The following is an 11,863-nucleotide window of genomic DNA, read 5'->3' on the forward strand; positions in this document are numbered from 1 at the left end:
GGAGTAGAGTACAAGTCACAGTGAGTGGGTACGAGTTTATGATGTATGATTATATAGGAAAGAGGAGTATGAGGTGTTGTGATGAGGATGAGAATGTATCATGATGTGATGCATATGGACATATATGGGTATATATATATATTCCACGTCATCACTTTTATAACGTTATCTATTGACATTCATTCATTCCCATCCAGTTACTAAGATTAGTTGTTATTCATGATTCATATTCATGTTCATATTCACTTGCATATTCACCATTACTGCCACTATCAATATCACTATCAATATCACTATCAATATCACTATCAATATCACCTGCACCATGAGTCAAGTCCTCACAAGCGTCATCAATACCATATAACAAACATACCACATCCCCAATGCGTCACTCTTCATCAGGTCCATCTGCACTTTCAGCTTCAGCTTCCGACCGCCCCAATCGACCCTTGGTGATCAAGTGCGCTTTTGATGGTAACACCCGTAGGGTGACCTTTCCATCCGCTGCAACATGTAGACTGGACTCATTGCGTGATAGAGTGAGTCATGACAGCTGCTTGAGACCTCGGATGTAACGATTTTACTCTATTAACCTTGAAACACAGGTGGAAGAATGCTTCTCCCTTTCAGCCTCACCCTTTTCTCTGGCATACACCGACGATGACGGCGAAGAATTCTCCATCAAGACGGACCGCGATCTTACAGACGCCATCACCTACTTCATCTCTGGAGATGATGACGCTGCTTTGTCGACCTACTCCGGGTCGAATTCAGGCAACATGATGTACGCCTATGCAGCTCAGAAGATCACGATTCGTCTGGATGTGTTGGTAGAATACGATGGGCCTAGCTTGAGCGATACTTCCTCGATATCCAGCTTTCAGACCGGCACAGGATCCTATGAAGGCTCACACCGAGATGGCACTAGTCAGGGAAGCTGGAGATCAAGCGGGTACGAGGAGAGCTTGAAAAGCTCGAGACGGTCATCTGGATTTGATGCTGTTCACGAGGTGAACGACGAGTACAGCTCAGAAGAATCTACCATTCAGCGATTTGATTCTCTCGAAATCAATCATCAGCAACCGTCGTCTGCTCATCATTCGGCATCAACCGAAAGGAGTACCCCGCTTGGCTTCCATGACAATCCTCCGCCGTCTCTGTTAACGCACTCGGATCTTGGCACACGGTGGCTGCAGGAACAGTCCCGCTTGGCCTCAAGGAAGCTGGGGCCCGCACCGAAAAGTGTCTCCAGGCCAAGCAATTGGGATAGCGATGAAGATAGTGACGGCAGTGATGACGAGAGACAGGGAGATATCGCCCTGGTGCGCGATGCTCGAGGCCGTAAGTGTCTTACACGTGAATGTTGCTAGTCTTAGCTAAATTTTGCTATTCAGGTTACTATTATTCGTACCATACCGACGCCTCATCCCGCTCCTCACACTCAGAGCACGAAGCGGGTCCCAGCAACCGACCTTTCTCTCAGATCACACTCTCTACTTCACCGCCTCAAACACCCCTACCTTACGAGTCTGTACGCATCGCTGAACCTACTGGACCGCCAATCTTGGCGCCTGACTGCTCAGCATGTGGAACACGCCTCGACTACATGCGTTATGTATGCCAGACCTGCGGAGAAGGTGAACTATGGAAAGAGAACGCCTCTGGAAAACCGGAGTTTGCGGCGATGTCTGGGAGCGATAGCGACTCTTCGTCAGAAGCGACCAGTCGCAGATCGACCGACTCGCAGACCGTGTATAATGATGCAATCCCCAGTACTGTTACTGGATCGCAAGGAATATCCAATACTCAGTCCTCGCCCACCACAGCGACGTATCGCTATGGATTGACACCTCCCGATTCGCCTCTTTCTCTGAACGGCGAACTTCCTACTTTCAAGTCCCGGGGATACGAACTTTGTGCGGGCTGCATAGAAGTCCACGGCATAGCTCATGCGAAAGCATCCGCTGCGAAACTGAAATCTAGCCATGCGGAAAGGAGGAGGCGGAGACAAGGATGTGAAACTCGTCACACTTTCAGGGAGAAGACCTGGGCCGCGGAAGGATGGGTTGATGTTGGTGAGTCAAGAACCGGGAAGTTTGGCGCTAACAAGTATGACAGATTACAGTGAAGACACTCAATGCACTATCTGTCGAAATCACTTGTTTGCAAATCGTTACAAATGTGGGTTCATCTTGTTTGTTGACACCCGCTGATCCTTAGGCGTATCGTGTCCCAGCTTTGATCTCTGCGCCACATGTTATCAGAAAGTCGAAGAGATTCATCCAGCCCACACTTTCCTCTCTCTGCCTGACAAACTTCTTCCATCAGCCACTTCTTTGGGTTTAGAAGAAGTATCGCCACCACCTCGTGTCGTTCCGCAGCCAACCCGTCATCCAGGAGCATTTTGCCATAACTGCCTTCAGGATATTGTGGGTCCGAGATTTCATTGCGCTGTTTGTGCGGTAGACCTATGTATACAATGTGAAGCTGTCGTACTGGAAGTCAATGGTACGAGTCACACCGCGGATCATATTATGATGAAGGTGAGTATGCTTTTATTCAATTCACTCCTGTTTAGCTGACTTTCCTCTGTCAGATACCGGTCCCCATCTCCTCCACTCAAGTCGATGCCGTCTCTCGTCGAGCCAGAGATCGTTGGTTTCAGCAGGACCGTACTGTGGCTGCGGGCACCATTTCAGGTGATGGTGAAGCTTCATCGAGATCATCCTCGCCTACCAATGATACGGTGTATGCTCCTACGACTAATCGCGACAGATTACAAACACCTCCCACTGTCGCTATCACCACACGAGATGCCCTCGATCATGCTTTGCGGTGTGGCAATTGCAATGAGTGGATCATGGGGAGGAGATTCCAATGCGCAAATTGCCCATCTGACCCCGAGGGATATAATCTGGTGAGTCTCAGGCAGACCAGACCGAGTCGACCGGGACTAATCATCTTGAGTGTAGTGTTCTATCTGCGAGCTGCGCTCCTATCGTGTTCACGACCCAACGCATGTATTCCTGAAGTTCGACCGTCCAGTCCACGCACCAATCCGATCCTCTCGGCCCGTCCTGCCGCTCCTATACCGGCAGCCGGTGGGTAAAGTACCGACGTCGGCGCTGTCTTCGATCAATCCGAGAGACCCCACTGCCTATTTGAAGCATCTTCTGCATCGGGAAACGCTATGTGATGTTCATGGTGACCAGATCCGTGGGGTCTGGCTTCGTTGCTGCCACTGTGCCGCCGGCTACGATCTGTGCCAGGAGGCAGAAAGAGCCTCTCATCATGATCCAACCCATGGTGAGTGCAAATTAGGGTCAAGCGCAGGATCAGGCTGATTTTGCGCGCATAGTTTTCGTTCTGTTCAAATCTCGAGTCGACATGGCTGCTTTCCGAGCTCTGGCAGATCTTGGGGGTGCTCAGCCCAAGCCGTTATTGAAACAACGGGTGTATGTATCGTGAGACATGTGCGCTGGTCAAAATGTTGTATGCATTACGCTAGTATAATTGAGATCCATTCTCTCAAAGATGCACGTTACATGTCTACTCATAGCGAAGATTTAGTTAGTGTCCAAGCTCTATATATATAGTACCCGTCCGTGTCATGTCTATCGATAGTCCATCAAAGCGTTTAATCCCTCACACTGTGTTCATCACAGAACTCCTGTATGCGTCCGATTACATCAACCATCACTTCCGAGGGAGTGCCCAATACTATCCTGAAGTATCCGGGCATACCGAAACAGAGTCCTGGCAGGACAAACACTGCTTGCTCATCATAAAGTGCCGTGGCAAATGCGACATCGTCTCTGATCGAAGGGAAAGCGGCAGTATCGATCTTGACGAAACTGTACATCGCACCGCTAGGGAACGTGGTGCTCAGGCCTGGTGCATCACTGATTCCTTGGTAGACTATCTTTGCGAGGAGCTGAAGCTCATATGATCAGCGAACAGAACATCACAAAGCGATCGGACATCGGACATCGGACATCAAAAGGGACGCAGAACTCACCTCTATCTTGTTGATGACCTCGTCATACCATTCCGGCTCGGTAGCTAGAATAGAGGGCAATGCACTCTGTATCAAACTGTTCGGGCCCATGAACCGGTTACCCCAACATTGCATCCCTGATTTTATGCTGGAAGCCACTCCGAGAGGATCATGCAAGCACAGCCAGCCGAAACGCCAGCCAGGAACTAGGAACCGCTTCGATAGACCCGAAAGGGTGATGATGGGTACGGATGTCGAAAGTGACGCCAATGGTGTGAATGGGCTTGACCACGTCTACGACATGCTAGTATCAGCTGACTTTCTATTACGGGCGAGGGCGGGTAACTGTAAACTGACCATATGACCATAGATTTCATCTGCAATGATTGGTACCTTGTGCTTGTCTGCGATTTCCAAGATATCTTTCAAAGCTTGCCGACTGTAGTTGCTTCCGCATGGATTACTTGGATTGTTCTATTATCTATCAGCGACATGTCAAATCAAGGAATATCTCACCAAGGATATGATAAACTCACGACCAATATCGCTCGGGTGTTCTCATCGCACAGAGTATCTATCATCTCCAAATCCACCTCCCAGTCCTTCTCTTCCACACAGTCATAATATCGTATCTCGGCATCTAGATTCGCCAGTAGCGCAGTGTATTGGGCAAATCCAGGTCGAGGTAAAAGGATGTTGGACCGCTCAACCGAGGCGGGAGGAATCATCACTGAGAATAGCAAGTCCAAGCCTTGACCTACACCATGAGTCTGAATGTGCATCACAGTTAGCTCCGTCTCTGTGGACCAGGAGAGGGGAATTACAGTACTCACGAGGACGATATCGCTGATATCGTATTTCACCCTATCCCATCGACCATGATAATCCACTACAGCCTGTCGAGCTTCCGTGGACCCGACACCATTCAAATACCCATTCGATCCTCCTCCGATCACCGCTTTGGCAACAGCTTCAATCGCAGCAGGCGGAGGTGGGTGAAGAGGGTAATGAGTTGGGTCACCCAGACCCAGGTTGATAGGTGTTTTGGAGCAGCTGGGCTGATTGGCAGTGATGGATGCTAGAGTCTCCCTTATGGGGTTACGAGAGCGTCCCTACAAACAAGGTCGGTCAGCGATTGAGTTGATCGACTGAATGATGTATCAACTCACTACAGCTGGGGACGCGCGGACGTTCCATTCCCTTTTCGATCCAACGTTCACTTCTTTCACAGGAGGATGAGTGGATGAGTCTTGAGCAGCGATCAATTGAAGGTCTGGCATATTGCGGAGATCTGGATGAACAAGCTGGAATTTGATCTAGAGTAGTATAATTATACTCTAACAAGGATTTCTTTCTATACACAAGTTAATGTTGGGGGTTGGTGAAACGCAAAGATGATTTGAGTCAGTAAGAGATAGGGAAGTATTCAAGAAAAGCATCATGCAGTCTGAGGTATATATAGACATTCAGCAAACAGGGTCATCTGCGATATTCATCGGTTGCATTGAGAATATGTTTGAGTGGGTATCGAATGACATTGCAGCGATAAAGTGAGATGTCAATACATTTCCTTATCTCACCTGAAATTAATTTTCATTTCTCGGGAAAACATGACAATCACTCGCGCTGTTGACTTGAGTTCCGGCCGGGTGACCGAGGTCCGATCAAGGTCCGGCCGGCTCATACAAGACTGTCGCATAAGATCGTATTCACATGTGTGTGGCATCTAGATGCGTATATATCACATGATATCAACTTGAGTCTATTGTAAATATCTACAAGTGGTAAAATGAGTTCACTCTGTATTTCTATATTACAGTACATACCATAAATGTCGTTCTAATTATTCTACACTTCTATAAAGCCGTACCTTCAGGCATCACCTGCTCAGCTAATCCCATACCGGTCCTCATCAGATCCAAGCGGGTAGAGAAGATTTCCGCAAGGAGAAACGCCGCGAAAGAGGGATCAGTCCAGTAAGACAGATGGGCGGTTATCATATCTGAATATGTATACATTCGATCAGCTGTCAAATTGCTGAAACAGATGAGATCACTTCTCACCTAAATATTCGCTAACACCTGCTGACGGTAGGTAGAAATCGACATTACCATGAGGGTTCAAAGCTGAAAATCTACGCTCGCCACGAGTGCCCTCTAATCGTTCTTCTCCACTTGGTCCCGACATCTGCATCAGGGGTGTCAGCATAGGCATACGTGTTTGACTACTCGAACTCACCTCGATCCCACTTGGTAAGCGAATCACACCAGGACGAGCAGGCTTCTTCTCACCAGAGGTGGCTCCACCAAGATACGAGGGCAAGTATTTGGAGATGCTGCTGAAACTGTCTGTGACTGGTGCATAAAAAGGAGCAGTCACCGAAGTGATAGCTAAAGGAGGACGGCGAGCCGATAACTTCACATCGACAGCGGCGTTGAGTTGATACCTAAAGTCACTTCAGCGAACAGCTTATGACAAAGCAAGAGATCCGACTTACGCTACGGGATCGGTGTAGTAGAAGATGTTGTATAACCTGTATTATCGGTCAACTCAATGTCATTTCACGTCATGTTCCTGTCAGATAACTCACGAATCGATTGCCAAACACCCGTACTTGCCCGCTCGGTCCAACTGCAAACGCACCGTATTCAGCATTCAGCAAAGTGCACTTGTCAAGTTTGCTTTACTCACAGCTTCGTCTTGAGGCGAATGCATCGTCCTGTCTCTGCCCTTTCTAGGCATTAATTGAGCTTGCTCCAGATGCAAGAAGATACCCAATGGACTACCGCACAGGAAGAGATTGCTCGTGTTGAACAGGAATCTGTCCCGAGTTTGAGTAATCACTTGCTTCGGCAGCTGCGTTAGGGTTGGCATCTTCGTAGGCTGATTAGACAGAATCTGTGCAGCCAAGGCAGAACCGAGCTATATTATAACAATATTAGACAACAGTTGCCGATATCATGAAGACCTGCTCACCGAATGACCTATAATGTGAACCCGCCCATATTTTTCAAACTCGGGATTTCGAGCAATCCATAATCTATACAGCTTGTTGGCTTGGAGACAAACCGCTTCTATCATCTTCTGTCTGTGGTGTGACATGTACAGCGGGATGTCCAGGAGTACCTAAGAAGGAGTCAGAAGGTGATATTTTAACCTAGAAATAAAACGACTCACAGCGTTTGTAAGCTCTCGCACATATGGAATGGACTTGTTCATGGTGATGTCTAAGAAGGTTCGGTATCAGTCAATTTTCATTTTCAAAAAAAAACCACCGACTTACCTGCTATGGTAAAGCGGTTATCCATACCATGTTCTCTGTCCTCATCGGTCTTCTCGTCATCGAGATCGATAGACGTACGCCACTGAACAGGTAGGATCTGGACGTAGCGGGTCAATCAAGCTGTAGCATAGCGAGATTGGTCGAGACTTACTTGACATCGACGATCTCGTATAATAGATGCGAGAGCAGGATTTGTAGATTGTTTCCTGAGAACGGGTAAGCTGAAGCAAGCGTTAGATAGGGTCTACTCACCTCAAGACCTGACGCAGTTGATTCCCAGCGTAACTGTGACGACTATGAGCTGTTGAATTGGATCTGTCTCATACGAAATACTCACACAAAGTTATACGCCTCATACTGCGTAGCAAGTTGTTGACCTAGACTCAATGATCAGCATGTCACCGATTTGACCAACATACACTCACCTATTCCATGAATAACGAGGATCAGGTCTGTACATGGCGCGTCATCCTCCTCCGCGTCAACCTGTAGTTCTCGTCAGCTTACGAAGGATATCTATGAGAAGAAAAGAATCACTCACCACAGGAGCATTCTCCTCCTCCAAAGCATCTCTTGTATCTGCAGAAAGCCCTACCGGACGTTTACGCTTCTCATCATCCTTGAGCTCTTCCAGGCTTTTCTTGACCCCACTAAGCGTTTCACCAGCACTAAGACCCAGCCCCTTTACTGCAGCACCAACGACGATTTCGGTCCTATCACCGAGTTGATCCTTGTGAGACCTATCATTGGAAAGAGCCCGATGGTGCATTGAAGGCGATTTCTCCATAATAGCAGATCGTTGACTACTGTTGCTACCTCGACGAGAATGAGGTCGACTCCTTCCAGGCGAGCCTTCGATCTTCTCTTTACCAGACGCGGCAGCTGCAGGAGCAAAACCCCTATACACATAAGTACCGGAAGGCTTTGCTCTGAGAGATGCCCAGAAAGCACGGGTGATGTAGGTGAGCGCGCCGGTACTAAGATGGACAGGATCAGCTTCGTCCATTATGCAAAATGACCAGATTACTCACGTGATCAAGCGGCCTTTCTCTCCGTCCTCGAATATTATACCTAATCCTTGTCCAAATTTCGCCGGAAGAGAGTATTTCAGCTTCTCCTCCCCCGATGCTCCCAGAGACATGGCAGTAGCCAACTCGTGCTTGTACGACGGTTGCCATGGCTGAATTTCCCTATGGTCTCGACGCATCAGTGATGGAGTGGGCTTAGATGGAACATACGTACAGGTAAGCCCTCTCAATCTCCTCGGCCAGTTCCCACGAGCAAGGTCGTGTTTCGTTCTCCACAAACCACGTCCCCCTCAACACAGGTACCCTTGATCCCGTATGCGCCCAGAAGACTGGATGTAAAGAGAGAGTGGGTAATGATACCTCGAATAGGGAGTCCTGGCAGGTGGATGATCATGAGTAACGAGTAAACCCTTGAGGGGAAATGACTCACTTGGCTGACGGGTACGCCTTGAATGAGCTCAAAATCTTCATACTCCCTTTGTCCTTTTCCCATCAACTCCTTATATTTCTGTTCCAAGTTATCTAGAGGTTCTTCATCCACCCTACTCTGCTCTTCACCGGATCTTATGTGCTCTTGATCAGGTACATCTCCATTACCCCTCTTCTCCTTCACTTTATCATCCAGAGGATGAGAACTTGCGGACGCTACAGAGTGCACACTGGTGACACTTTCCCTCCTAGCTTTATCTTTATCCTTGTCCTTGTCCTTCTTTTCCTTCTTCTTCGTTCGAGCGGGAGCACCCTCGCCTTCATAGCTGCCCCATTCCCTTATTATCTTGCGCTTCTCATCGTCTGACAATTGCAGCCATCTTTCTTCTATCCTTAGTGACTCGCTCTGAGAAAAGGATTTGTAAGTGGTCGAAGCGGAGGTGATGGGTGTAGGAAGGAGGTCGAGGTGTTGAGCACCGGCATGGACCCAACGATAGTCTAGGATAGGTGTGGGTAAGAGAGGTGGTGTATCAGGAGGGGGAGCATCTGGGGGTAGAGCTGCCATGATGCTGTGGAAGTGGTGGTGGTCAGGAGATGAAGGAGAAGAGGACGAGCAGAGTATAGAGAAGATTAGATTAGAGTGTATGAAACTGAAACTGTTGCTGGGTGGCAAAGACATGTACGAGTAACTGCAGTGACGTTATTTGTTTTGGTTATCAGTTGGATGACCACGTGACATGACCATACCCATGACCCCCTCATATCTTTGTACCATCCATGCACAGAAGCGTATAGAGTACTACTATAGCATACCAATAGAGTATATACATAAACAGGTCACGCAGTCTCCCTCTCACTTCTGTATACAACGGGAGAGCATGACCCCATAACACACTAGTCGTATATAAGGTATCTTCCAAAATCTTAATATACACATCCAGGAAACCTTTCAAGATATTGTCCATTGGTCGTTTCACGCAATTCATACATTGTATCCTTGAGCCCTAAGCATTCTTGCCCATCTATCAAAATAAAAAGGAAATTCAGATCAGTAAGGACTTTGCTATCAGATTCCAGTCAAAGACTTACTGCTCTTTTTGCAAATTAGCTTCCTCGAGTTCCCTTTTCAATTTCTTATTCTGCAAATCTAGCTCATTACGGCTGGCTTTGGTCATTCGAAGATCGTTTTGAAGAGCATTGAACGCTTCAGTCTCAGGTAACTGAGCATCATTGAACATCCCATCGAGTTCTGTGTTGAAAGCCTGTTTCGCGTTAGCTGACTCCCAACTACATCATGACATACCTCATATATCACGTCTAGCTCAATTTGGGCGTCTCCTAGTTGACGTTGAAGTAGCTCCTGCTGCTCTTTGGAGCGTATGACTTGTCCCTGCAAGATCCGTATCTGCTGCGATTGCTATTCAGAAGTCAGGATCAGGAGTTATAAGCCATAGTGTCTCGAGTACACTTTATGACTCACCTGATCGTTCTCCAAAACTAGTTGTTTCGCCATGTTCATCGCTTGATGATTCCCCATCTCAGCTTGTCTCAGATGTCCATCCACCCTGTCAACGATCGAAGTGATGCCTCGAGCACATTCATCCATTACGATAGCATCGATTTCCTGCCTCCCAGAGGAGGATTGACGAGAAGATATCGAGTCAAACGACTCATGATCGACAATACGCTACACTTCGTCAGCTCGTGCTCCACATGCACTGACTCACGTTGATATTCCTTCGCTGCGGTGAACGAGGAAGAGACGTATTCCTCTCTAATCGTTGCACCAGATCTTTCCCTTTACTATCTTTGGTCATCTGCTTTCGCAATCCGGAGATCTCCGATTTCAGTCGTTTGTTTGAACCTAAAGCATCTCGAATCTATCTGTCAGCTCTAGCTCGATGATCTGCCAAACTCACTTTCTTCGATGCAGCATTTAGAGCAGTCTCGAGATCCTGGTATTCTTTCATCTCGACATCCTCGACAGTTGCGTTAGTGGCTACCGAGTTCACCGAATTCTGAGATGCCGAAACCGTCCTCGGAGTAGTGAGAGGTCCAGATGATCTTCGGGCACTGTATTTTCCAGACGATCGGCGGCTGTTTGGTTTGATCGATATAGATGCCTTTGATGAATCAGATACTTCTCTAATATGTAATGGACTTCGGGTAGGAGACCTCTTGCGTGGAGTAAGGTTATCAGCAGACAGTTGTCGCTTGGCCACGAAAGGAGCTGTAGGTGTAGATGGAGGCTCGGTGTTTTCGCAATCTTCGCTATCTTTGAGCGGTACCGTTTCTCTTCCTACAGATATACGTCGACCACCTCCGGATACTATACGAAGTCGAGTATGCGCAGATCCGATTGTCGGTGCTTGAACAAGAACAGGCAAACGAGATGGTAGATTATATGCAGATCCTTGCACTGGGCTTCGAGGACCAATCGGTCGAGGGGAAAGCGGTATGGGTGGAAGGGAAGGGCTTGGTAGCTGACGAGGGGACGAGAAGATCCGTTCATCGTCCATGATAGACTGCGCCAGAATCGGAAATGTGTGAGCAGGTATTGGTGATGCCGTCGCCCTCGGGGTGGTCTCCATCGTCGGACTAAGCGCTCTGACGGGTGATGGGGTCTTGCGAATACGAAGCGGCGCGGTGGTTGGAGGAGGGGATTCCGAGCGCACTGCATTGTCAGTGATAGTCTGACATTTTGAGAACTCACAAGTCGCACGCAAGGACGCTTCTGCTTGCTCGAAGGCTTTCTCCTCGACGCTCCTGCGCAGTTCGTCCACACTCTTAGATCCAAGTCTACTCGGGGTCGATGCGACTGATTTACTGTTGTTCTTGGCCATGTCAAGTCGAGCATTAAGATCGAGCTCGCTCTGCCCCATATCCGCTTCGTATGGCGCGCCAGCGATGAGTTCTCGAGAGCTCTTGGACAGACCCTCACTCGGCGAAGTGGATCGGTATGACAGTCGTTTCCTGGAGCTTTCGTTGGTCAAGTCCAAAGTGGATGACCTACTGCCAGTTGATCTCGAAGCTTTGGTACTGAACACATCACTCCTGCCAGATACACTTCCGACACCAAACAGGTTTCGAGAGATGGCGTCGAGATTAAGCATCGACGGTCGAAGT

General features: G+C 48.2%; 4 protein-coding genes across 4 annotated transcripts; 1 reads left to right on the plus strand and 3 right to left on the minus strand.

Moving 5' to 3' along the window:
- Positions 1 to 383: 383 nt before the first annotated feature.
- Positions 384 to 3,468, plus strand: I302_101014 (uncharacterized protein; the record flags this gene model as incomplete). The annotated part of the gene is made up of 8 exons (XM_065869194.1): positions 384 to 539; positions 606 to 1,341; positions 1,395 to 2,075; positions 2,119 to 2,181; positions 2,467 to 2,543; positions 2,597 to 2,917; positions 2,973 to 3,306; positions 3,359 to 3,468. 8 exons carry the CDS (start codon positions 384 to 386, stop codon positions 3,466 to 3,468), a joined length of 2,478 nt encoding a protein of 825 aa, XP_065725266.1.
- A 169-nt stretch (positions 3,469 to 3,637) lies between these two features.
- I302_101015 (tyrosine aminotransferase) lies at positions 3,638 to 5,277 on the minus strand (the record flags this gene model as incomplete). The annotated part of the gene is made up of 6 exons (XM_019191027.1): positions 3,638 to 3,934; positions 4,019 to 4,291; positions 4,355 to 4,471; positions 4,534 to 4,767; positions 4,831 to 5,109; positions 5,167 to 5,277. The coding sequence occupies 6 exons, from the start codon at positions 5,275 to 5,277 to the stop codon at positions 3,638 to 3,640; spliced, it is 1,311 nt and encodes a 436-aa protein (XP_019047775.1).
- Positions 5,278 to 5,853: 576 nt separating this feature from the next.
- On the minus strand, positions 5,854 to 9,302 carry I302_101016 (uncharacterized protein; the record flags this gene model as incomplete). Its single annotated transcript, XM_065869195.1, has 17 exons — positions 5,854 to 5,999; positions 6,061 to 6,184; positions 6,236 to 6,443; positions 6,495 to 6,530; positions 6,588 to 6,628; positions 6,689 to 6,919; positions 6,974 to 7,123; positions 7,175 to 7,224; positions 7,281 to 7,377; positions 7,432 to 7,486; positions 7,533 to 7,565; positions 7,618 to 7,657; positions 7,706 to 7,766; positions 7,822 to 8,257; positions 8,312 to 8,470; positions 8,523 to 8,683; positions 8,739 to 9,302. 17 exons carry the CDS (start codon positions 9,300 to 9,302, stop codon positions 5,854 to 5,856), a joined length of 2,592 nt encoding a protein of 863 aa, XP_065725267.1.
- Positions 9,303 to 9,719: 417 nt separating this feature from the next.
- I302_101017 (uncharacterized protein) lies at positions 9,720 to 11,850 on the minus strand (the record flags this gene model as incomplete). The annotated part of the gene is made up of 5 exons (XM_065869196.1): positions 9,720 to 9,759; positions 9,827 to 9,999; positions 10,041 to 10,154; positions 10,218 to 10,424; positions 10,657 to 11,850. The coding sequence occupies 5 exons, from the start codon at positions 11,848 to 11,850 to the stop codon at positions 9,720 to 9,722; spliced, it is 1,728 nt and encodes a 575-aa protein (XP_065725268.1).
- Positions 11,851 to 11,863: the final 13 nt, after the last annotated feature.

Source organism: Kwoniella bestiolae, chromosome 1 (assembly GCF_000512585.2).
Source record: "Kwoniella bestiolae CBS 10118 chromosome 1, complete sequence".
Classification (NCBI taxonomy): Eukaryota; Fungi; Basidiomycota; class Tremellomycetes; order Tremellales; family Cryptococcaceae; genus Kwoniella; species Kwoniella bestiolae.